At 50.7% G+C, this 25,805-nt stretch overlaps 3 protein-coding genes across 6 annotated transcripts; 2 read left to right on the top strand and 1 right to left on the bottom strand.

Moving 5' to 3' along the window:
* Positions 1 to 5,375: 5,375 nt before the first annotated feature.
* Positions 5,376 to 10,960, top strand: LOC309834300 (uncharacterized protein C10orf95 homolog; the record flags this gene model as incomplete). The annotated part of the gene is made up of 2 exons (XM_082672962.1): positions 5,376 to 6,065; positions 10,476 to 10,960. The coding sequence occupies one exon, from the start codon at positions 5,376 to 5,378 to the stop codon at positions 6,033 to 6,035; it is 660 nt and encodes a 219-aa protein (XP_082529088.1). The 3' UTR covers positions 6,036 to 6,065; positions 10,476 to 10,960.
* On the top strand, positions 6,015 to 22,796 carry CUEDC2 (CUE domain containing 2). 3 transcript variants are annotated; one of them, XM_082673467.1, is made up of 9 exons: positions 6,015 to 6,065; positions 20,811 to 20,894; positions 21,253 to 21,396; positions 21,491 to 21,552; positions 21,640 to 21,761; positions 21,847 to 22,029; positions 22,171 to 22,232; positions 22,330 to 22,390; positions 22,475 to 22,796. In XM_082673467.1, the coding sequence occupies exons 2-9, from the start codon at positions 20,821 to 20,823 to the stop codon at positions 22,619 to 22,621; spliced, it is 855 nt and encodes a 284-aa protein (XP_082529593.1). In that variant the 5' UTR covers positions 6,015 to 6,065; positions 20,811 to 20,820; the 3' UTR covers positions 22,622 to 22,796. The 3 variants fall into 3 exon arrangements, with proteins under 3 accessions (XP_082529593.1, XP_082529592.1, XP_082529594.1); XM_082673466.1 differs by lacking the exon at positions 6,015 to 6,065 and adding an exon at positions 15,666 to 15,778; XM_082673468.1 differs by lacking the exons at positions 6,015 to 6,065; positions 21,253 to 21,396 and adding an exon at positions 15,666 to 15,778.
* A 109-nt stretch (positions 22,797 to 22,905) lies between these two features.
* On the bottom strand, positions 22,906 to 24,984 carry FBXL15 (F-box and leucine rich repeat protein 15). 2 transcript variants are annotated; one of them, XM_082674269.1, is made up of 4 exons: positions 24,913 to 24,984; positions 24,586 to 24,739; positions 23,734 to 24,239; positions 22,906 to 23,236 (listed from the first exon to the last, which is right to left on the bottom strand). In XM_082674269.1, exons 1-4 carry the CDS (start codon positions 24,951 to 24,953, stop codon positions 23,047 to 23,049), a joined length of 891 nt encoding a protein of 296 aa, XP_082530395.1. In that variant the 5' UTR covers positions 24,954 to 24,984; the 3' UTR covers positions 22,906 to 23,046. The 2 variants fall into 2 exon arrangements, with proteins under 2 accessions (XP_082530395.1, XP_082530394.1); XM_082674268.1 differs by having other exon boundaries at positions 22,906 to 23,052; positions 24,913 to 24,961.
* Positions 24,985 to 25,805: the final 821 nt, after the last annotated feature.

Here is a 25,805-nt window from a genome sequence, read left to right as displayed (position 1 = left end):
CAGCAATTCCACTCCTGGGTATTTATCTGAAAAAAAAATGAAAACACTGTTTGAAAAGATACATGCACCCCATTGTTCATAGCAGCATTATTTACAATTGCCAAGATATGGAAGCAACCTGTGTCCATCAAAAGATGAATGGATAAAGAACAAGTGAGCCTAGGGATTTCCCTGGCAGTCCAGTGGCTAAGACTCCGTGCTCCCAATGTAGGGGGCACAGGTTCGATCCCTGGTCAGGGAACTAGATCCTGCACACTGCAACTAAAAGATCCCACATGCCTCAACTAAAAGATCCCACACACCACAATGAAGATCCCGCGTGGCACAACTAAGACCCAGCATAGCCAAATAAATAAATATTTAAAAAAAGAACATGTGAGCATATATGTGTGTGTGTGTGTGTGTGTGTATGCACACATACACAATGGAATACTACTCAGCCATAAAAAAGAATAAAATTTTGCCATTTGCAGCAACATGGATGGACTTGGAAGGTATTATGCTAAGTGAAATAAGTCCGACAGAGAAAGACAAATACTGTATGATTTCATTTCTATGTGGAATCTAAAAAATAAAACAAACTAGTGCATATGAGAAAAAAGAAACAGGACTTCCTTGGTGGTGCAGTGGTTAAGAATCCGCCTGCCAATGCAGGGGACACGGGTTTGAGCCCTGGCCCAGGAATATCCCAAATGCTGTGGAGCAACTAAGCCCATGCACCACAACTACTGAGCCTGTGCTCTAGAGTACACGAGTCACAACTACTGAGCCCGTGTGCCACAACTACTGAAACCTGCACACCTAGAGCCCGTGCTCTGCAATGAGAAGCCACTGCAATGAGAAGCCCATGCACCGCAACGAAGAGTAGCCCCCGCTCTCTGCAACTAGAGAAAGCCCGCGCTCAGCAACGGAGACCCAACACAGCCAAAAATAAATAAATAAATAAATATTTTTAAAAAGTAGTTTAAAAAAAAAAAACAGACTCAGATATAGAGAACAAATTAGTGGTTACCAGTTGGGAGAGGGAACGAGGGAGAGGCAAGATAGGGGTAGGGTATTAAGAGGTACAAACTACTATGTATAAAATAAATAAGCTAAAAGGATATATAGTGTAACAGGGAATATAGTCAATATTTCATAATAACTATAAATGGAATAGAACCTTTAAAAATTGTGAATCACCATGTTGTACACCTGAAATTTATATACCATTGTACATGAACTATACCTCAATTGCCCTCAAAAGGCATAGGTGGAACGCAACAGATTGGCAGCCATGATGACACAGTGTAATATGGGCCAGGGTAGCAGCTGTTCTGGTAACTTCACCTACTACCTTTCCTTCATGACTACCCCACCTCCCATCTCCAGCCTGAATATAAAACTACTGCTGGATAGCTTCCCAAACGTCCCACATGAACCCAGCACTCCCTCAACTTCCGATCACCCCAATTGTTTCTTATTTCCAGGATTGTCTTGACTACCCACCCAGCTGAGCAAGCTAAAAACATGTGCATCCACCTTTACCCTCCCCTCTCCATCCAGGCAGTTTTATGGAATCAAGTCCAGATGAATCTACACCCATGTCTCTTTTCCATTCCCTGATCTTGTTTTGGTTGTCAGTTTTCCTAAACTAGGGTGTGAACCTCCTCCAAGACTGGCTTCCAGACTCTCTCCATCCTCTACTTTGCCCACAAAAGAGCCTCTGATCGTGGGGGTCACTGATCAGAAACTACTCAGGTTGCTGAATTTTGAAATTTTTCATAATAAAATTCTGGGGGAAAAACAGTCAGGGTGTATTGTTGATGCAAGCAACAGAAGACTTCACTCCATAGTATAATAACCTAAACATTTAATCTTCTAAAGACTAACATGATGGTGCTTTGAAATAATTTTTAAATGCCCATTTCATTATGTCTTTTGTAGTTAAATTTATATGAAGTAATGCAAGAGGGAAGAGATATGGGGACATATGTATATGTATAACTGATTCACTTTGTTATAAAGCAGAAACTAACACACCACTGTAAAGCAATTATACTCCAATAAAGATGTTTTAAAAAAATTTATAAAGTAAACACAACCAGCTATCTGTATAAAAAGAGTCCACTCAAACTAGACTAAGTAGGAAAGGAATTTATGGGGAAAGGGAAATTGGATAAAGGTGATCAAAAGATACAAACTTCCAGTTATAAGATAAATAAATACAAGGGATGTAATGTATAACGTGATGAGCAAAGTTAACACTGCCGTATGGTATAGCTGAAAGTTGTTAAGAGAATACACCCTAAGAGTTCTCATCACAAGGAAAAAATTTTTTTTCTTTTTTTTATCTATATGAGATGATGGATGTTAACCAGACCTATTGTGGTAATCATTTCCTAGTATATGTAAGTCAAATCATCATGCTGTGCACCTTAAACTTATACAGTGCTGTATGTCAACTATACTTCAATAAAACCAGAGGGGGAAAAAAGGGGATTTATTGGCTTATGTAACTTCAAAGTCCAGGATTCAAACGATGTCATCAGGACCCGGTTTCTCTCTCTGACCCTTGGCTCCACTTCTTCTGCAGCTCTATGCTCAGAGAGATCTTCACCTCTGGACCCAGAACTGCATTCTTTCAGATCTCTGTCCAGGGGAGAGAGCACTTCACTCCATGCAATTAGAGAACAAAGCCCTGGGCTTGGCTCCCATTGGCCCCAATTGAGTCACATGGCTACCCTAAACCAATCACTATGGCCAGAAGGATGACAGCGATGATTGGTTTAGCCCTAAATCACCCAGGTAATTTAAGGATGAGCTAGAGCCAACTCCCCCAGAACCACTTTCCTGAGAGTAAATAAGGTGTGGGACCCAAAAAATCTGGGGGCTGTTACTGGAATCAGGGTGAATGAATGCTGAGAAACTCACAGCTTGGTCCTTATTTTTCTCATTTTTCCTGAAGACTGCCTCCCCAGTCTCCCTCAGCAAGCACGTCAGAACCAATATTAAAACGCAGGCTTCTCACTGTCCCAGGCTCCAACTTGAGCTTGGTCTCACACTCTCCTTATCTCCCACCCAGGTATGAGCAGATCCCCATGGGGGAGAAACTGGCCAGTCATACAGGGTCCATCGTTGAGCTCCAGGCTGGGGTGAGGTCAGTCTATAATAGGTAGTTTTGGACATTCCTCAAGTGCTGGGATTTGGAGGGGGGGCAAAGTTATAAATAGGAGTGGGGAGGTATATTAATTTCCTACTAACGCTCTAACAAATAATCACAAACTTAGTTGCTTAATACAAATCTATTACCGTTTTGGAGGTTGGAATTCTGTCTCATAAACTAAAGTCAAGGTGTTGGCAGAACTGCATTCCCTTCTGGAGGGTCTAGGGAAGAATCCACTTCCTTGCCTTTTCCAGCTTTGAGGCTGCCTGCATTCCTCGGCTCATGACCCCTTTCATCTTCAAAACCAGCAAGAGCTGGTTGACTCTTATTATCACATACGCTGACTCTTCAGCCTCTCTCTTCCACATTTGACTCCTGTGATTACACTGGGCCCACCCAGATGATCCAGGATAATCTATTTTAAGGACTGCTAATTAACAACTTTAATACCATCTGCAATCTTAATTCCCCCTTGCCATGTAATATAACATACTAACAAGTCTCCAGGGATCAAGCCATGGACATCTTGGGGGTGGGAGGCCTCCCCCAACAAAGGTCACTATGTCCTGGGACCAGTTCTTAAGTGGACAGAGGGAGAGGCTCCCTTCTTGGAGCTGTTGGGTAGGGCGCGTTAGATACATGCCATAACCTAGTCCTAGCTGCTGTTCTCACTAGGCCACTGGCCTGAATTAGACTTGAGTGGCTCAGTCAGGAATAAAGAAATGTGACATCACCAGGCTGAGTGTGGGGGACCTCCTCAGAGGGTAGCTGGGCTTTGAGGGATGCTGAGGATCTAGGAGAACCTATGGGGGGGGTTAGTCATGATGCTGCTTAAGTCAACAGAAGAAGGGGAAGGAAAGTATGATGGCCTGGCGGCCTAGAAACTGCAAGAGGGTATCCATTTTAATCATCCAGCAACTACTACCCACTGGGGAAGAGAGGTGGAAGGGCATGAACTGCAGCCAGAGGGGACTGGAGCTCAGACAGTGCTCAACCCATCTGAATGAAGCAACCTTCCTGGCTTCACCCAAGTAGCTTCTGGACTTTGGAATCATTTGCACTGGGTTCAAATCCCACTGTGCCAGTTATAGACTATGTGAACCTGGGAAAGTGGCCTAACTTCTCCGAATCTCTTGTTCCTCAGCTATTAAATGAGAATGATACCACCATGTTCTTCATGTGGCTAATATGAATTAGAAGTTCTTTTTAAAAAAAAGTTATAAGCTCTTAAGGAACATTCTAGAAGGGAGGACTGTCAGATAGTCTAAAAGAAGCCCTAGCATGGATTGGTGATTAGGCTATTGTTGAGAGCACAAGTCTTGAGACAGACACGGGGTTGAATTCTGCCCTTACCATAACTAGCTGTGTGAGTCTGGACAAGACACTTAACCTATGTAAGCCCCAGTCATAGAATACATTTATTGTGTACCAAATCTGAGGCAAGCAGCTTCTTGCTATGTAAAGTCAGAAAAATATTAGTACCTCATTCCTAAGGTTGATGTAAACTTGAAGTTAGATGCTCATAAGCAACTTGATTCAGTGCCTGGTGTGCAGGAGCTTCACTCAAATGTTAGGATAACTCCACCTGGGTGGAAAAAGAGGATAAGGAGAACAGGGAGCTAACTTGACTGGAAAGGCCACTGGATGTCCTGTGATGTTGCGGGCATCCCTGAGCACAGACCTCAGCGTCTAATTCGCAGCCGGTATGACCAGCAGGCTCACCCAATGTAGACACAAGCTGGCTGGCTCCTGGCCAGCTCAAGGTGTTTCCCTTTGCCTGGAAACCGGAAGGTGTGGCTGAGGCAGGGCATGGAGGAGAGCAGCTCAACTAAAAAGTGGTGGAGAGGAGCCCCGCTCTTGGATCTCTCTGGTTCCCCCAAATGCTGGGGACCAGCTCCCCCGGGCTAAAGGAGACAAGTGAGTAGGGAGCCACCTGGGAAGAGCATTTCAGGACTGGGGGCTTGAAAAAGGCTTGGGTCCTTCTTGCCTGCTGGGAGCCTGGGGTTTGGGTCCAGCCCTAGGACAAGAGGTGAGGTGGGAGCTGAACTCCTTAGGAAGAGTTCCCCGAACTCCAGCACACGGCAGGGCCCCCTGCTGTGAACCAGAGCCCCGGGTAACCAGGCCCCAGGGTCGGTGGTGGAGATGAGAGCAAAGTGCACCCCCACCCCCACCCCAGGTCTGGACCAGGACGAGGCACCAGTAGCAATGCCGGCCGCCTGAGCTTCACATCATGTATACATACTGCTGCCTGGCGCCTGGGCAGGACGTCTGGCATCAGCTGCAGCACCTCACCTACACCTACCTGCCCGCCCCTCCGCGGCTGCCCCCCATTCAGGCCCACAACTTCTGCAGCCGGCCCCCGAGCCTGAGCGCGGGCGAGTGGGCGGCTCCGCGGGAATACCACTGCTTCCACGCCACAGGCGCGACGCTAGTGATCACGCTGCCCTTGTGGGCCTTCCCGCAGGCCTACGCTGTGGCCCTGCAACCGCCGTTCCCAGCGCCCGGCTACCCAGGGCCGTCGCTTCAGGAGCCCGCAGATGCGGGGCTGGCGGCGGTCGAGAGCGGGACGCAGTGGCCGGAAGGCAGCAGCCTGCACGCTGAGCTGCACTGGGGCCGCGTGGAACGTACACTCCCGCCGGGCCTCTTTCTGCCGGACTTCGTGCGCCGGGAGTTGCGACGAGCGTACGGCACGTACCCACGCACCGACGTGCGCGTCACCTATCGCGGCGGCGAGTTCCTGCTGCAGGGCGCGCCGCGCGTGCGCGAGCCCGAGTACCGTACGGAGAGGCGAGTGCTGCGCCGGCCAGCCAGCAGCTGCAGCGGCTACAGCATCCCCGCGGGGGAAGCGGCGGAGCGCGGCCGCCGGAAGAAGAGGAAAGACTTGAGCTGAGGGCGCCGCGAGGCCCTGCGGCCAGCCAGGGTGAGCACGCGCGCGGCTCTCCTCCTGCCGCCACAGCTGTGCGCTGGGGCTGGGTGCACCTGTCACCTCTTTTTTTTTTAACCACCGCCCACTTCCTTGATTTCTCTCAGCTTATTGCTGGATGGCGGGGCAAGGGCGAGAATGGATCAAGGGCATCTCTGGGTGGGTGTCCTATTACTCCTTCCTTCTACTTGGACTTGGGAAGCCTGAGTGTGTGTGGTGGAAGGAGGGCCTGAACCCTTTGTTTCCTCTCTCCTTCCTCCCCATCTTCTTCCTCTTTGAAGCCTGCCCTGCAATAAGCCCCCACTTTCGCTTTTTCCTCTCCTCCCTCCAGCAAAGCTCTCCAAACTCCCCAAGCTGAGGGCCCACCTATCCCCAGCTTGTAAGAAAAGTAAACAAATGAGTGAAGTCAAGTGTAGGCTTCAAGATCATTTTTATGCCTGGGGATAGGGGTTTTTCTTCATCTGTGTAAGGTGAGCCTTACTTTCCATCTTGGGGTACAAGATGTTGGAGGTGAGGATTAGAGTGGACCTCTGGAAAAAGTATGCTTCCTCACTGGCTGGGCCTCACTCTCCCTTAACCAGCTCCCTTCCAGTGCGGGAGGACACTCTTCTAGGTCCTGAGGCCCACCACCCCCCGAGAGATTCGGAGGGCATAAGCTATTTTGTTGAGGCGTGGATGACAGGCATGGCTGAGGAAGGCTGAGGAGGGGATCCATAATCAGATCCATAATGGCTCTGACATTTTCTAGACTCTGAGCCTCAGTTTCTTCATCTGTAAAAGAAGAAGAAAACCAACCCAGCCTACGTGGAAAATTTACCAACGTTTAAATTTAAGATGAATGTCACTTCTTGTCTCCTGATTCTTGCTAACAGTGTTTAATAGGGTGAATTTGCAATATTATAGGAGTTTGCTGGAGGGTTAGGCCACACATCCAATTTTAACTAAGGGTCTGGCCAGACCACCAGATCTGATGCCCAAGCTGTATAAATTTGGCTCCTATTGGAATTGCTTTCACTGAACTTCCATTTGTGGTTGGCCAACAGCTACCTGGATATACAGGTATGTTATTGAAGCTGTAGATCACTTGATTGAACACTGCTGTATTTATGAACTTCATGGAGAAGTTCTATTAAACCTCAGCATTTGGTAAAGATGTTTCTACTGATAAGTTGTTTGCTTTTATCTTTGAATCACCAAGGATCTCATAATTGATCATATTTTTCTATTTGCCCTGGTTTCTAGGGAGCCAAATTTGCTTAGCATCTTTTGTGTAAAACCTTGATCCTGAACTGTTACCCCTAGTTTCATCTTATTTTCCTTTCCTTTTTTATTTTTTAATTATAAAGACACAGGGAGGTCTTGTAGTGTGATGGGTTTGCTGTGTGACCTTAGATGAATTGCTTAATGTCCCTGAACCAATTTCCTCATTGCAAATGGGGATGATAGTATTAGGACCTATCTCATAAGATTATTGAGAAGGTACTGTGAAATCCTGCACAAAAAATGTTTACCACAGTGCCTGTCATGTACTAAGTGCTCAAAGGGTAGTGTTTGTTCTTAAAAAGTAGTCTGCAATACAGAAATTTATAAAATAGGAAGTTAAAATCTGTTCTAATATCTCTCACCCCCAAATGATCACTGAGGTCCAATCTAGTATTTTTTACTATTTTTTTCTGTTCACCTAGTATTAATTACATAAAATGAATTGCACAGTTTTGCTTGTTGCATTATACATTAAGTATATCTTGGACATCATTTTATGCCAATGCGCATGGAGTTACCTCATTCTTTAACAGTCATCCAATATTCTATAGCATTTGGATTCTTTCCAGCTTTTAGCTATTAAAAGTCCATCCAACAAATTTCTTGAGTGCCTTTTATTTGCCAGGAACAGTGGTAGGCCCTGAGGATACCATAGTGAATGAGACAGCCATGGCAGTTTCTGTCCTTATGGAAGACATTTAAGCTGAGATCTAAAGAATATGAAGAAGTTAGCCATGCAAAGAGAAGGGTGAGGGGAAGCCAGGCAGGAAGTATGGTGGGTGCAAACGTCCCAAGGAATGAAAGTTATCTTTATTCACTCGACAGGCATTTGAGAGCCCACAGTTTGCTGGGCAGTGTTCTAGGCACTGGTACTACGGGAGAAAAACCAAACAACTCCCTGCCCTCGTGGAGCCTACTTAAGAGGTGTAATGTAGAGAAACAGAGACTGACAACAAGCAAATGGGAATATACGATGTAATGTCATACAGTGATAAGTAATGGGGTGCTGTTTTCAACAGGATAATTAGGGAAGGCTTCTCTGAAGAGGTGACTCTTGAGTGGAGACCTAATAAAGACCTTTACGAGCCATTTGAATAGCTGGGGGAGAAAAGCAAGTACAAACACCCTTTGGCTGGGGTGTCCTTGTCCTGTGAGCGAGCGGGAAAGTGATAATTAATGAGGTTACAGATGAGGCTGGATCCTGTGGTACCTTGAAGCCATGTAGAGAAATTTGGATTTTATTCTTAGGGGATGGAGGGTTATGAGCAGGGGGAAATGTGATGAGATTTTTTTTTTTTAAGTTATTCTGGGTACTGTGTGGAAAAGAGACTATAGAGGGGCCATTTTGAAAATCCGGAGAGCAGTTAGGAGGCTTTTGAAGTAATACAGGCAAAAAATAAGCTGATGGCTTGGTCTTATTTGGAAGCTGTGAGGGTAATGAGAATAAATGTCCTTGAATATGCATCTTTATTCACATACACGAGTGTTAAATTGTGGAATCTGAAGTCTTAGAATTAGAAATTGAATCATTGAACAATGCCACCCTAGCAGCACAAGCACAGCCAGTGCCTAGATCTTTGGTTCTAAATTACATTCTCCAGTAAAAGGAACCAGTCCCCTCGGGAAAATGGCTGATTCCAAGGCTGTGGCAGGGAAGGTACAAGATGAGACTGGAACAACTTGTGCCAGAAAATAAAGGACTGATCAAAAATGTCAAAAGAACAAAGGAGCCAACTTGAAGGGACTTCCACTGACCAAATCAAGGACAGTTTAAGCATAGAAACAAATAATCACAGTAACAGATTATAACCTGCTGAATAAAATAAGGATCCCTAAGTCCATACTAATGCTAACTAAAAAATACATATGAAAGGAAAGCTCTTCCTTATAGTAGAAGTAATGATGAAATTAGAAAATCACCATTCCCAATCATCAGAGTAAAGATTGATTCAGGTGAGAATCATTTCTGAATACTAAAACTGATGGGTGAAAGTTTGATGTGAAACTGGATATTTATATAGTTTCAAATATGTTCCAATAAGATATTTATTAATTATAAATTTTAAAATAGTAACCTGAAAAAAAATAGTAACGTGATAATATAATAGAGAAAACTGGTGGATAACACTTTAACCCCATTGCAGTAGTCCCTCTTAAAGTCTTTCTTACCATCTTTAATGGGTTTCTTTAAAAAAATTTTTTTCAATTTATTTATTTATTTTTGGCTGCATTGGGTCTTCGGTGCTGCGCACGGGCTTTCTCTGGTTGCGGCACGCAGGCTTCTCATTGCGGTGGCCTCTCTTGTTGCAGAGCACGGGCTCTAGGCGCACAGGCTTCAGTAGTTGTGGTGCACGGGCTCTAGAGCGCAGGCTCAGTGGTTGTGATGCACAGGCTTAGTTGCTCCGCGACATGTGGGATCTTCCCGGACCAGGGATTGAACCCATGTCCCCTGCATTGGCAGGTGGATTCTTAACCACTGTGCCACCAGGGAAGTCCCTAAAATTTTTTCTTTAACAGAGACAAATTGACATCATGTGCTGTCTGATATGTTAAACTGAAAAATACAACATTAGTTCAGCAGTAAGGCATAATCATGAGGAAACCTCAGATAAACCTAAATTGAGAGAAAATTGTTCAAAAATGTCAATGTCATACAAGACAAAGGTTTCAGGTCAAAGGAGACAAAAAGAGGCATGAAAACTAAATGCAACACATGATCCTGTTTTGGATCCTGGACCAGAATGAAAATTGTTGTGAAGGACAGTGTCGGGACAAGTAACAAGATTTGAATGAGGACTATAGATTAGAGAAAGCAGCATGGCAAAACGTTAACAGTTGGTCAATCTGGTAGAAGGCTAAGCCAGAGTTCTTTGTACGATTCTGGCTACTTTTCTTTAAGTTTGAAATAATTTCTAACTAAAAATAAAAATAACAATAATAAGTAAATTGAATCTCTGGATCAAAAAGGATACACACTTAAAATGTACTCTGTCACAGGTTTTATGTTTTAATCTTAGAGAATTGTCTGCATGCTGGTAAGCCTCCTCTAATCCTTTTTTTGAAACAAGGCAGGCTTCAAGTAAATCATGAGTCTCATACCAAGTTAGGTGTGTTCTGAATCCCCTTCCTTTTCTATCGTCTCAGGTCCAGACCCTTGAAGTCTCTCAACTTCCCCCATCTCGGGACTTCCCTGGTGGCTCAGTGGTTAAGAATCCGCCTGCCAATGTAGGGGACGTGGGTTTGAGCCCTAGTCCGGGAAGATCCCACATGCCGCGCAGCAACTAAGCCCATGCGCCACAACTACTGAGCCTGCGCTCTAGAGCCCGCGAGCCACAACTACTGAGCCTGCAAGCCACAACTACTGAAGCCCGCGTGCTCTAGGGCCCACGTGCCGCAGCTACTGAGCCCGCATGCCTAGAGCCCGTGCTCCGCAACAAGAGAAGTCACTGCAATGAGAAGCCCGCGCACCGCAACGTGAAGAGTAGACCCCGCTCACCGCAACTAGAGAAAGATCGCACGCAGCAACGAAGACCCAACACAGCCAAAATTAATTAATTAATTTTAAAAAAAGAACTAAGTACACATCCCCCAAAATTCCATTCACAGGAATTTAAAAACAAAAAAAAACACTTCCCCATCTCTGAGAATCCGCATTGCTCACATTCTTCCCCCAAGTCTTCCACATATGCCCTGGAAATGCCCAGAGACTGCAAACAGTATACCCCTATCCCCCAGCCCCAGTGAGGGAGGAGGCCCCCAATTACAGGCTTTTTGAAGGAAGTGCTGCCACTCAGCTCAGTCCAACATGCCAGTCCTTCCAAACCCCAGTGCTTGCTCCAGCCCTAAGGATGTAAAGAAGCCCTGCAGGGAGCCTAGATGCTTCTTTCTTTGTTCTTTTCTTTGAACTTAACCCTTAGAACTCATAAAACATCTGGGCTGCCAGGGACTTTACTGTTCACCTGGCCCTACCTCCTCAGGTGACCTTATGCTGGGAAACCGAGGCCAGAGAGAAGGAGTGACTCACCCAATGTCACACAGTAGGTGGGAATCCAGAGCGTCTAGATCCCAGCAGGGCTTGGGCTACCAAACTCATCTTGGTGGCCTTCTCCTCCTGGCCTTGCCCCAGCTTTACCCAACCCTGGCATCTGGTCTAGAGCCCTTTGCTCAATAAACCCTGACTGACCAATTTTAAACCCTGTCCTACCTCCCAGCTGGGTAGCTCACATCCTACTGAAGGGAGGATAATAAGAATCATAACAAGGAGTTCCCTGGTGGCCCAGTGGTTAGGATTTGGTGCTTTCACAGTGGAGGCCCAGGTTCGATCCCTGGCCAGGGAACCATCCCGCATGCCATGTGACATGGCATAGCCAAAATACACACACACACACACACAAAAGAAAAAAGAATCATAGCAATCTCACACACTTAACTCAGAACTTACTATGTGCAGGCACTGTGCTAGAGCCCTGTACAAAAACTATCATTTAATCTTCACAAAAACCTTGATGTGGATATAATTATTATTCCCATTTATAGATTAGGAAACTGAGGCCGATAGAAGTTAACAACTTACCCAAGGGTACACACAGAGAATACACCTGGGAAATCTGACTGTAGCCTTAACATCTAGGCCAAACTGCCTCTTCATACATGAGACACACTCAGCAAAATACAAGGAACGTTTATTGAACAGCCACTCTGTGTAGGACACAGGACTAGACACTCTGGGGCTCGTGAATCAAGCCCCACTGGAAGCGGAGTGCGGAGGATTTGTAGGAGATCGTATGCATCATTGAGGGGTTGAAGAAGATTCTTGTAAGAGGCATCTGAGAGAGGCTTTGAAGGATGTATAGGATTCCAACAGATAGCGATGGAATGGAGGTGTCCCAGGGAGAACTGAGGAGGGATCAGCATGAATAAAAGCATGCAGCGGGAGCAGGAAGTAGCAGGGTTTCATTGGAGGACAGGTTATAACCAGGGAGCAATGGAAGATCAGGCTTGAAAGCTAAGTGGAGGCCATACTTTGAAAGACTTTAATGGCAAGGTGAGGAGTTTTGGGGAGCCATTGAAGTCTTTGACAAGAAGAGTAACTCGAAGTTATTAAAAGTTCTGGCAGGTGGCAGCACCTGGCTGGGACGCTGTGAGTCTGAGATAGCAGGTCCCCCATGACCTCAGTATTGACAGTACAGCACAGCCAGGCACCAGAACTGAGTCCCCAGGGCATTTGCTAGAGCTCACAGCCTATGGAATTCAGTTCTCAGAGCCAGATGGCCAAAGTTCTCTTAGCCTTGATGCTGCTCTCCTGTGCTCCCTTGTGTGAATTTTCCCCCATTCCCAGGACGTGTCAGAAGAGGAACCTGGGATCTCAAGATTCCTCCTATCCCATCGAGGGTCTGAGCTCAGAGCTGAAAATAGGGGCCCATTGCTAGGGAAAGAGGTAAGGGTTCTCTAAATTCTAACAGGATACTGATGTAGGATATGAGGGGAGGGGACTCAGGGATGTGGTAGGGATTCCGTGGGTACTGCAGAGTCAGACCCGTCATCTCCTGCCCAGATACGCTCCTGGTGGGGCCAGATGTGGAACTGGATGGGCAAGGGGTTAGGGGAACAGCCAGAACATGTACACTGAGAAGGGCATTTCTCTAGAGAATGAGTGGCTTCCTGAGCCAAAGAGGACCCACAAAATATGGATCCCCAAGGTAGAGGGAGGTCCAGGAGTCCCAGCTCCCTGAAAATCTCCCCACCTGAAGTGAAGATCTGAAGTACCTGGGATAGATAAGGGAGCAGAAGAGAAAGACTTCCCTGAAACACACGTTGACTTTCTACAGAGTTAAACTGAGGGCTGGGGTGCTATTCCCATTCACAGGGCGGACCTGCAGCCTATCCCTGGAGATGGGAGAGGCAAGCTGGCAGGCTCAGGAGTCACCCTACTCCCACCCTGCTTGAGTTGAGAGAAAGGGGTCTGCACTTACCCATGAAGCCTCTTCTCTCCCTCCTGGAGCTGGATCTACAGTGATGCTCCCAGAGACTGCTCCTTAAATAGGGCCCGCCCCAGCCAACTCCCGCCCCCGCCCCATCCTGGCTCTTCTGAGAAAGGAGGAAGGTGTGGGAGGGCCAGGCACCCTGCCCAGAGAGCCCTTGCTGACCTCAAGCAAGAGTGGGGACCCCCCTCTTCCCCCCCACCCCATCTTTCAAAGCGTTCCCTTCCTCACCTCAGTCTCTGAGTCCCTCCCACCCCTTGAGACCAGCCAGCTGGGTTCTTTCTCTGCTCTTAATGTCTGGGAAATCTGCTCTTTATGCCTAATTCAAGCCCAATTTCCTCATTCTGAGGTTGGATGATGGGGAATTGATGTGCTAGGGGAAGCTTCAGCGCAGGCTTCTAGCTTCTCCCATCAGCTCAGGAGACCCAGCATCTGTTGCAGAATTCGTTTGACGGAATGGGGAGAGAGGAGGTATCGCTATACCTCCTTTCACCTCATGTAGCTTCAAGCACCATCCAAAGCGTAAGTGGAGTTTGTTCCCATCCTGTGGAGAGAGATTGAGACCTGAGGGGACAGCAAATTAGGAGCTTAAGGTCCAGCCTGCTATGGAATGTCGAGAAGGACAAGTGATCCCTGGATCCCCTGCCTTACAGTTTGTGTGTGTCCTTGTGCCTGTGGTGGTCCCTCTCCTCAGCCCACTCTCTGTCCTCTGACTCCAAAACCTAACCCTTGCTGCACAGAGTTGAGACTCTCCAGGGTCTGAACTGGGAATTGAGGGGCTCCCTCTAAATGGTCTTTCCCATCATCCTTCCCTGAAAGCTCAGGAAGTTCTTTCCCACGATAATATGTAGCTACATCCAACTGCTATTCAAGAAACAGGCCGTGGGGGAGGGGGAATGGTATGCCTCAGGGATGGCCACAAGGGTCCTGAGCTAGGACTAGGGACAGCTCTTCTGAGGAAACCTGAAAATTCCTGTAATGGGGGTGGTAGGGAGAGAAGAGTCATCATCAGTATTGTGCAACGGAGGGGGAGGGAGGATAGGGGACTGGGGGAGGGGAGCGATGGCCAAGTCTTTAGAGGGCTGGCAGCTATCCATCACCCCTTTCCCAGGGGCCTGCTTGGCCAGAGTTGAAAGTGGCTGTCACCTCACACCTCATTAACCCCAGCAGCACCAGGCTGGCAGCAGCAGTGCTTTTATGGGAGACACGTTGCTAAAGGTGCTCCCTCCTTCTTCCCTCCCCTTTCCTGCCCCCTCTCCCCAGCAGCCAACATCTTGCTCTCTTTGAGGCCAGACGATCCTGGTGGGGAGGTGGGAGGCTGCTGTGAGGGACAGGACTGGAAGAGGGAGCAGTGATCCCCTTTTTCTCCATATTTTGGCACTGCCTCAGTCCTTAGGGAAGAGAGGATGGGACTTTCTACCTTGGACTGTGAGCTCCTGTGGATAGGGACAATCTCTGGGTCCCCAGCACCCTACAAGGGGACTAGCCCTGAAAAGAGGCTCATCCCTGCTGATCGGGGATGGGAGAGTTCATCCTTGAATGGAACTCCTTCCCTCATGACCCATTAAAGGGTTCTTGGGAAGGGAAGGCTATGGGCTTCCCCACAGGGTAGCACCGGGAAGCTCCGTAGCAGGAAGAGAAAGAGGAAGCTGAGGCCTTACAAGGTACTGGAGTTCAGCCGTCCTGTCATAAATGAGAAGCCCTGCCAATTCGGGCATGAAGTTACCGGGGGTGGGCATGGCCTGCAGGCCGTCCTGGATCTGCGCTCAGGTGGATCCTCGCTCAGAGCACCTGCTGCCCCGCCTTCCCCATCCAAACCAGGCTCCAGGTCCCAAGACGCAGGCCCTGTAACCCACACTAATCTTGGGGAAACATCGCTGTTAAGAGAATACAAAGGAGAGTTAGATATGGCGGGTAAGTCAGCACCTCAGAGTTGTTGGGTGACAGGGCTTGAATATGGACTGGACACGAAGGGGGAGAGACGGGATTTGGGGAAGAACACTGGATCTAGGAGTAGGGCCACCAGAACCAACCAGGGAGAGACGAGGGCGGGGTGGGGGTGGGGAAGCTACAGGATTTGAGGGCGGAGATTTGGGGGCGAGGAAATAAGACGGATGGGAAGACACCGAGTGGGGTCAAAATGTTCTCCCGTCTGTGCAGACGGCAAGGCACTAGGAGGGGATACAGTCAGTCACTGAGACTCCACCCACTGGCTGGACCTCCACGCCTAACTCCTCCCTACTGTCAACAAAAATGGCCGCCGCGGGATCTCGCCCAAAGCTCTGAGACAAATGAGAATGGTAGCAGGAGCACCGCCCACTTGTGGGCATGCCCTTCTTAAAAATGGCTACCATGGCGCTTCTGGAAAGTAACCGCTCTGGGCCCCGCCTTTGATCTCGTTGGTGGGGCTGGGGGATGAGAGCTGCACCGCGCGGGACAAATCGCCGGCGGCGCCCGACGGAGCAGGTGATTTCCCCTCCAGGCCCCGGCCCAGGGCTAAGAGAGTCGCGGAGAGCGTTGACCCAGGGTACCCGTCCTGTGTGTCTCCCCACGGTACCCCCGGGGCCCGCCGGAACCCCATCTCTGATTCTCGCCGTGGCCTGTATCAAGGCACATCCTAGCCTGCTCAGGCCTCCCTCGTCATGTGTCCCTCAGGGCCGCAACCGCATCCCTGTGCCCTCGGGCCCACTATTCTGGATGCTTATGGGTACCCCGCTAGCTCGTTTAGGGAGCTCCTGCTTCAGGGGTCGGCCATCATCATGGTCCCACTTCCTGTATTCCCGCCTCCCCCCATTTGTGCTCCTGTCTGACTTTGGATGCCGGAATCCCTTGTGTACCCATCGGTGTCCTTGGCTCCTCTAAGACCTGACTTGGGGGTCAGGGTACAATGATGTGCTCTGGAACCTGCGTTATGGGACTAGGGCCCCAGGAGCTGGGCTTCATAAGGGCTGGGAGAAGCAGTGAAGACCTCGTTTCTAGACCCTCTTGAGTGCCTCAGACTTCTTCCACTCTGCTTCCCAGAATTCCTCCTCCCACATGGCCTTCTGCTCTCCCTCCACCTTGGGCATCTCCCCACCCCAAGGGAACAACATGGTACTCCTTCCCCCAGTCTCACTTAAACTTGTCCAGGGGGGTCTTATGGAACATCTGGAAAGTCCAGGCCTGTGCTTGGTCCCGGGGATGCTCTCAGACCAGCCGAGGGCAGTGAGGATGGGGCAGTCAGCGTTGGCTCCAGGGAGGAAGTGAGGCCTGCAGAGTGAGAGGCGAAGGGAAAGACATTCTGAATGGGGAGAATGGTGTGAGCAAAGATTCCGAGGTAGGCAGAGGGCCAGCCAAGCAGGAGAGGATCAGATTACAGGCTGGGGACTGACCATTTGCATCATGAAAGGTGGTATAGTGTAGTGGTTAACAATGAGCCAGACTGCCTGGGTGTAAATCTGCCATTAACTTACTGTGTGACCCTGGGCAAGTTACTTAACCTCTCAGTGCCTCCATTTCCTTTTGGGTAAATGGGATAATATCAATATGATATATTAGTATCTATATGTTAAGGTAATTGTGAGGATTAGGTAAGTTAATACATGTAAAGTGCATAGAACAATCCCTGATAGATTGTAAGCAGTCAGTAGATGCTAAATATTTTTACCTTCATCAGAGGTGTTTAAACAGGACTCATGACAGGATGACAATCACATTTCATGGGTGCAGCTAACCAGTGGACTCTTATTTGGAGCCCCCAGGAAGTAACGGGGTTCTGTGGGCTATATCCAGAATTTGAAAAGTCTCAGGGAAATCATGTTCTTGCCCTGGAGAAGGCTGGCTGTTCAGGCTGCAGCTTCCCCAGCTTAGGGACTATGGAGGAGAAATATTAGGAGACGCCTCTGGGTAGGAAAGAGATGCTGAGGAAGCCTAGGGGGATGGAGAAGGGTGAAAAAGAAGTGGCAAGCTTTGAAGGCTGGGTGAAGTTTGGGCAGCCCAAGAACAGGAGGAAGGGGGATGTTCCATTAGGAGACAAGTTAGAGCAAAAGCTCAGGGCAGGAAGACTTTTTTATTTGGGCACAGTGGGGGGGGGGGTGTTTCCTAATAATAACTCCCTGGCTCTTGGACCTTGGTTAGAAACCTAGGGGCATCAGACACATCCCTGAGAGCTTCTTCCCTAGAAGTTTTCATGCAGCATCCGTGGACTTTTGTCCCAGCAGAGGTTGGCAGGCAACTGCTAGCAGCCAGGATTGGTATAACCCAGGGTGGATGTAGGTCTCCCTAGGGGGCTGACTTCTTGGGGGAGCTGCATGATGGGATCTGGTATGCCCTGTCTGAGCAGTTCTCTTCCTCCCCAGGGCCTACGCTAGGGTCTGGAGCAAGAGGCTAGCCTCCCCTGGTAGGATAGGGCTTCTCAGTTCTCCTGTCCTGAGCAACCCCTGTGCTGTCACGGCAACTCTGTGTTACCAGTCAGGGGACAAGGGAACTGCGATAATAGATGGTAGCCCTATCTCAACCCAATTGGAGGTCTTGACATCTCCCCATCCCCTGGAGTAGTCCCTAGAATATACACTCACTCAACTAGGTGTCCTGGATTTATCTCCTGACTACCACAGTCAAGCCAGGTGACTTTGGGCAAGTCATTAAACCCACTCAGCTTCAATCTCTTCATTTCTAAAGTGGGGAGTAACTGTTTATTGAGTGTCTACTTCACAGAAGACACTGAGTGTACATTGATGAATAAGCCAGGAGTGTAGTCTCTGCCCTCATGAAACATGTGGAAGAAACATTAAACATTGCCCCAATAATGTTTTGATTATAGCTGTAAAAGGTGCTGCTAAGTAAGGAAAAGTGTAGTCTGCAATGAGGATGTAAGATAGAGGAGACCAAACCAGTTCTAAAGGGTCAGGGGAGCATCCCTTGAAGGAAACTGTAAGCTGAAACCTGAAAGGTGAGAGGAGTTAGCAAGTGAAGGGGTGGAGGTGGCACGTTGCCCAGGCAGAGGAAACAGTTTGTGCAAAGACCCTTGCTGTGAAAAAGCTGGAGTGCTGGCAAGCTGAAAGCAAGTCGGGGTGGAGGGGAGTGATCCCGGGGGTGGGTGGTGCATGGTGAGGCTGGAGAGATGTAGGCAGGAGTAAGGCCCTGAATTGAGGGCCATAAAAAGAAGCTGGACTTATCTGAAGGGAAGCAGGAAATCACTGATAGATTTTAAGCAGAAAAAGTGTGATTTTTTGGTAAATATTGTACAGCCATGATCTTTGTAGAGAATAGGTTGTTGGGGGAAAGATGGTAGTGGGGAGAACATTTAGGAAACTCTTGCAGTTAAGGCAAGAGTTGGAGCCAAGTGGGAGTAGAGATGGAGACAAGTAGATATGTTGAGGGATAATGGTCAGGGCACGGTGACTGATTGGATGTGAGAAGGCAAAAGGTAGGATGGTGTCAATGATAATTCCCAGACTTGTGGCAGGAACAGCTGGGTACATGGACATGCGTATACTGAGGACAGCCTTGGAGGAATAAAAGACTTGGAAGAATGTCAGTTTGGGACATGTTAAGTCATCCCCACAGAGGTGTCAGGGAGGTAGACGTACAAGTGTGTAGCTCAGAGGAGGAGACTGGACTATAGGATTGGACATTTGGGAATTGGTGACATGGAGTTGGTACAAGAAGATGTGGGCCCAGATGAGATTTTCCAGAGAGAGAGGGTGCAGACTGAGGAGAAAGGAGAAGCAGCTTTGAGCCTGAGCTTTGCTGCCACATTTAGAAGGAAGCAGAGGAGAGGGGGACAGAGAAGGAGCCTGGGAAGAAATGGCCAGAGAGGTAGAAGAGAAACAGGAGGATGTGATGCCTCCTAGACCAACATTGGTGCTACTTGAAAGGGCAAATATTAGGTGAAACTACAAGAAATTGCCTTTTTCTTTTCTTTTTCAGATCAAAAACAGGTAATATTGGCAAGTTCATATGGTTCAACCTAATGAGACCAAAACCTGAAAAAGTAACTCATGCCCTTAGCCTGAGAAAATTTAGTAGAGCAGAAGCCAGACTGAAGTTGGGGAGAAGTGGATAGAATGGAGAATAATAAGGGAATAGATTCAACAGGACCTGGTGATTGATTGATTGCAGCAGGGGTTGAGAGAGGGTGAAATCATGGGTAACCCCCAAGTTTCAGGTTCGGTAGCTGAGTGAGTCATGTTAGCTGGTGAAACAGGAGGAGGTGCCTGCTTTGGAGGGGGAGTACACACATCGGGAGGATATGGTGAGTTGGGGCTAGGTGCAGTTTGAGGTGCCCCTGAGTCTCCTGAGTGGTGTAATGAGCTGACATTTGGACTCGTGGGTCTGGAGCAGTTCTTTACCAAGTAAATGTTCCTGACTACCAAATACAGACTTTAGGGAGTCAAAAGCATGTAAGTAGGAATGAAATAAGTCAATAAGTATTTATCGAGCACCTACTAAGTGCAAGCATTCTTCTAGGTGCTAGGGCTATACCAATGGATAAGACAAAGTATCCCCCCCCTCAAACTCCCTCTTCTTGAAGCGTACATTCTGTGGGGGAGGACAACAGGCAAATAAACATAAAGATAACATGGAGCTGTAGTATATGCTATATAGAAAATAAAGCAGAGTAAGGGATTGGGGAGTATGGGGAATGCCTAATTTTGGTCGGTTAGTCAGGAAAGGTCTCTCTATGGAGGCAACATTTGAGCAGAGCCCTGGCAGAGGTGAGGGGATGAGCCATGTGGATATCTGGAGGAGACAGGTAGAAAGAAACTGGGCAAGTCTGAGGAATAGCAAGGAGGCTGCTGGGGCAGGAGTGGAGTTAGCAAGGAGGGAGTGGTGAGGTTGGAGAGGTAAGCAAAGGCCAGATCTTGTAGGGCTCCGTAGGCCTTGGGACGGAGGATGGAAAGTCCTCCATAGATAGGCCCAAGCTGCTGGAAGGGCAAGGACCTGGCAGGAAGAGAGAATTCATGAAAGGCTTCCCCTTCTATCTGGGCCCCAGAGCCAGAAAAGCCCCTTTGTGCAGAGGGTGGGTGGCCCACTCTGGGTGGGGGAATGGCTGTGCTCAGTCCTGAGGCCTGCTCCTTGGGGGGCTGGACAATGGGTCCCTTGTGGTTGGACTTGGGGGCCAAGTGGCCCTCTCAGTGATGGGATTCCTCAGCCAGGAGGCATGTGACCTCAAGACCTCGGCTTCTTTCCAGAGGGTCTAGGCCTACTGTTGGGGAATGGGGTGGGGAGATGGGGAGAGGTCGGGGGAGGGGGGAGGGAAACGTCCACTCTGGAAACTTTCTCCTGAGACAGTGTCCTGCCCTGTCTCAGGCTGGAGGAGGTGGAGAGATAGGCAGGCAGGGGGCTGTGGCTCTGCTTGAGGGAGTGGGGGAGGGCTGAAGAACTGGAAGCTATGGGCAACATCAACAAATGGTTTCTACAGCAGGGCAGGAGGGAGGAGCTGGCCGCCCCTGGACCTGGTGGGCAGCGGCAGGCAGAAGAGGGCCTGACAAGCCTCTGTCTTGTGTCCCTTCAGAAGAGAGAGCATGGAGCTGGAGAGGATTGTCAGTGCAGCCCTCCTTGCCTTTGTTCAGACGCACCTCCCAGAGGCTGACCTCAGGTAGAAGCTGCTCTCCTAGAAGGGTCATGCTGGGGCCAGAGTTGGAGCTGCTGGGCAGTACTCTGGGCCTTGGCCAATGGAAAGACTGGGGTGGGAAGTACTCAGCCCTATTCCTCAGGTGGAGGAGGGCTGGTTATGATTTGCTGGTATGGCCTCACCTCTCATCCTGTTCCTGTCACCCTTGTTGAACAGATGGGAAACCAAAGCTCTGAGGGGGTCGGGGGGGTGGGGGGTGGGATACTCTTCTGGGCTTAAGGCTTGAGGTCTGGCTCCTGGACCCCATGAAGCCCAGGGCTGGAGTCCCAGGCTAGGTGGCAATGCTGGAGGTAACAGGGCTTGTCCTGTCCCCTTGCTGCAGCGGCTTGGATGAGGTCATCTTCTCCTATGTGCTCGGGGTCCTTGAGGACCTGGGCCCCTCAGGCCCATCGGATGAGAATTTCGATATGGAGGCCTTCACTGAGATGATGGAGGCCTATGTGCCTGGCTTCGCCTACATCCCAAGGTGGGGCCTGGCTGGGACCAAGAGGAGGAGGAGGGCTGGCTGATTGTGGAGGGTGGGCAGAGTTGTCCTTTTACCGCCCTCCTTGCCTTTTCAGAGGTACAATAGGGGAAATGATGCGGAAGCTCTCAGGGCAGTTGAGTGGTGCCAGGAACAAAGGTGAGTCTGGGAATCGGGCACTTGGGTGACTTAAACCCCCATCCTCCAAAGCCCTGGCAAACCTGTTGCTCTTTCTGCCTCTTTAAGAGAACCTGAAACCACAGAGCTCTGAGGTCCAAGGTCAGGTATCTGTCTCCCCAGAGCCTCTGCAGCGGCTCAAAGAAGAGACGATGTCTTCTCCGACTGCTGCTGGGGACACCCAAGATGAGGTACTGGTAGAGGAGGGTACCGACGAGGGAGCTAGGGCCCTGGAAAGGAGGAAGTATTGCCTCTTGTCAACATTTATGCCCACAGGCATCCGGCGCTGAGGAGGAACTGCTGCCAGGGGTGGACGTACTTCTGGAGGTGTTCCCTACCTGTTCGGTGGAGCAGGCCCAGTGGGTGTTGGCCAAAGCTCGAGGGGACTTGGAAGAAGCTGTGCAGATGCTGGTAGAGGGGAAGGAGGAGGGGCCTCCAGCCTGGGATGGCCCCAACCAGGTATCCTCTGCTAGACAGCCCCCCAACCCCATGTAACCTCAGCTATGTTCCACCTTAGTGTTAAGCCCCCGCCCCTAGCCTATCCCCATTTGCTTTTCCTGCTGGTACCCTAGGCCCTAGACAGGCTTCCCCTCTCTGCAGGACCTGCCCAGGCGCCTCAGAGGCCCCCAAAAGGATGAGCTGAAGTCTTTCATCCTGCAGAAGTGAGTCTGGGCTGGGCTGGGCCGGGCCGGGCCGGGCCCTGCCCTTAGAGGGTTTTCCTAGGGTGGCAGGAGCTTCACCCAGCCAAGTTTTTGGCAGGTACATGATGGTGGATAGCGCAGAGGATCAGAAGATTCACCGGCCTATGGCTCCTAAGGAGGTGAGCCGGTTGCAGCTCCTAGGGTCATGGAGTGGGTGCAACTGTCTCCTGGCTTCTGCTACTCACTACCTGATTGCCTGACAGGCTCCCAAGAAGCTGATCCGATACATCGACAACCAGGTAGTGAGCACCAAAGGGGAGCGATTCAAAGATGTGCGGAACCCTGAGGCTGAGGAGATGAAGGCCACATACATCAACCTCAAGCCAGCCAGAAAGTACCGCTTCCACTGAGGCACTCGCCAGACTGCCGGAGCCGTCTAGGCTCAGATCCCAGAGGGATGCAGGAGCCCTACACCTCCACACAGGGCGCGCCGTAACTCCTGTCCCCCGTCTTTCCCTACTTCCTCGCTCCACAGTGTTAACCTCCTCTTGGAGCTGCCATGGGCACAGTAAAGGTAGCCCCAGGAAGGTGTGAGTGCATTCTGGTCATTTCACAGCTGGGGTGCTGGAGTACTGTGTCTGTCTCTCCCAGCCTCACATCCCCTATCTCCAACAGGGCAGCAGCGCCAGGCAAGAAGGGGTAAAAAGCTCTTTATTTGAAGCTCCAGGGTAGGGCAGGGCACTGGCCTCTCAGCCGAGGCCCCCACAGTTCAGTTTCCCTACGGTTCACAGTGAGGCCCCGCCACACAGTCCAGCTGTGCCCATCGGCAGGCGGGTCAGACCTGCAGGTTGACAAAGGGTGCAAAGCCTGCCATGTCCTGTAGCAGCACCAGGGCCTGATGCAGCGGAGGCTCCACATCGATGTCCACGCCGCGCTTCCGCAAACGGCTTAGGCTGGGCTCGGCCACATGGTGGCAGTGCCGCACCCGCAGCGAGCGCAGCGCGGGGCAGTACTCGGCCAGCGTCCTGGGGGAGGAGCCGGGTGAGGTGAGGGGCGTGAAGCCGCTACACCCACGGTGGGGGAGCCGGCAAAGCCCCTGTCTCCCTCCAGTTCGGGGTATACTTCTTCCCTCCGTATAGAAGGGAGGAGACCCGGTTTGGGGTCATACATTTAATGCGTCCAGTGAACCGGAGACTTCCTGTCTCTGAAACAGGGAACCTGCTTCTCAGCTGTGCCCAGGATTGCAAGGTTTTCCCCTTGTTGAAGAACAGCCAGAAATCTGACTTTTGTACTCTGTATGTGGAATCTCCCAATGTGTAAATACTGGTTCAAAAAAGTTTTTAAACTGTGGGCTCTCTGGCCTAGGCATTCCTAGAGGCCCTTCCTGTTCAGAATGGGGGTACCGTGGTAGCAGGAAGATACAGGAACCCCAGTTCTGCCTTTCGACAACTACAGCCCGCCCCAACCCCCAGAGGCTAATTGATTGCCCTCCTCCCATCCCACCGACCCCAGGCCCAGGCACCTGACACCGTCGCTTCCAACCCGGAGGCAGCCGGTTAGGTCGAGGTGCTGGAGTTCCGGGCAGTTGCGAGCCAACTCCTGGACGGCGACGTCCCCCACATTTGCGTTGACCGCCAGCGAGAGGCTGCGAAGGCCTGCGCCGCGCCTCTGTGCCAGGTACACGATGGCTTCATCCTTGAGCTGTCGGCAGGCGGTGAGGTCCAGCTCCTCAAGGGCCGGACAGCGGTCAGCGAGGCCGCGCAGCGCCAGCCCATCTACCCAGTCACAGTGCGCGAGCGAAAGGCGCTGCAGGCGGGGGCAGCCCTCGGCCAGCGCCCCCAGCGCGCGGCGGCTCAGTTGCCCGCAGCCGGCCAGCGCCACACTCCGCAGCTGGGGATTCCGCGCCAGCACCGGCACCAGATCCTCGTCCGACAGCCATTCGTGACACGGCGCCAGCGCCAGCTCCTGCAGCCCCTCGGCGTCCCGCAGCAGCCAGGCCAATGCGGCCTGCGGGATCTGCGGACCCACCTACGGGCGGGGAAGCACCTCGACTCTCAGCTGGTTACGGGGGCGGACGCTGCCTACCCGTCCCTGAGGAGTGCTTTCCTGGCAGCAGGTCGCCCTCGGGGCTTGCCACCTGACCTCCCAAGAGAGACCCTACGCGCCCTCTGAGTTGATTCCCGGTACTCGCCCTTTGAGAGTACTTCTCGCTGGGTGGATCGCTTCCAGGTCATTCCTAGAGGCCCAAGGGGGATCCCAAAGGGTAGACAGCAGAGCTGGGAGCTGGAGGTTCAGGGCTGGCGACTGGAGGTTAGAGGCGGGGCTGGAGCCGGGGCGGGGGCAGAAGTGGGTGGGGCTCCGGCCCCAGGCTTACCTGAGCGGCGTCGAAGCGGCGCAGCCCGGCCAGGTGCAGCTGCACTAGCGCCCGGAAGGCCCGACTGACGCGCTGCAGCCGGAGCAGCTGGCGCAGCGGCACACGGTTCAGGACGTGTGGGAGCAGCACGTCTTCCCAGGGCAGGTCCAGGAGCCTGCGGGCAAAGGGGCGTTGGCGGCGGCGTCACCGGGTTGCTGTTACCTGCGAGTCCGCCTCCGTTATGCTCCTAAGCCCCGGCTCCTAAAAGCGACCCCCAGACCCGGCCCTGGTTCAGCTACCCTCCCGCAGGCCTTTTTTCCCTCTCTCGGCCCCTCCGGTGCTCGGTACCTGACGGCTCCGGGCTCTTGCTCCCCTCCGGACTGCTCCATCGGTGGCTCCGTCGGCTGTCTACTGCGCGTGCGCAGTAAGGTCTTCTTGCTTTGGCCTGGAGCGGCCGCAGCGAACCCGCCTACTTTGGCTGTAGAGACAGACCGATTCAATCGAGTGCCGGCTCACTGAGGATCCTGTCTGAAAGTGTTCCGGATGGATCCCGAAACTGAAGGCGAAACAGGCCGGTGGTATAAAGTTAGACCTCGCCTTCTCCGCTACAGGGCTTGAGACCCGAGGCTGAAGAATGCGATGGTGGAGCAGAGACTGGCTTTTTTCGTTTTGGGCTAGTGGCCGCCTCAAAGTGAAGTGATGGGCGGAGCAGGCAAAGCCAAACGTATAAGGGGCGGGGCCAGGACTGTTAAGGTTCTGGGCCTATTTTCTCTGCCCTCTGATCGCGTTTAGCGAGTTTGAAAAATGGGGAAAAACTGTCCAGGCTCTTATTGCCTGGCACGTAGTAGATGTTGCTGAATGAATTGAATGGGGAAAGCTAGAATTTTTCATCCTTCATCAAGCAAACTTGCCCAAACCTCCCATCCCTGGTTAATTGTGAAGTACAGAGCTATCCAACCCTTTCCACTCCCGGAAGATTTGTAACGGGTTTACACCTTGGAGGGAGAAACGTAGGGTCGAGAAGAAGGACTGTATCTCCAACTGGGTCCCTTTCCTTTACCCAGGAGGTCTAGAGTCCTGAGAAGAATAAGTGTTCAGGTCAGCCCTCCAGGAATACTGCTTATCGGTTGGCCTGGGGGTTTAGTTGTGGGGTCTGGGGCTGGGCCCGCCCTGGGGCAGTAATCCCCCCCCCACACACACACACAGAGCTCTGGGCTCAGACTCTGGGTTGCCCTCTCACT

Source organism: Grampus griseus (assembly GCF_964374135.1).
Source record: "Grampus griseus genome assembly, chromosome: 16".
Classification (NCBI taxonomy): Eukaryota; Metazoa; Chordata; class Mammalia; order Artiodactyla; family Delphinidae; genus Grampus; species Grampus griseus.
Note: the sequence above shows the minus strand (reverse complement) of the source record. Positions and strands in the feature narration are given on the sequence as shown.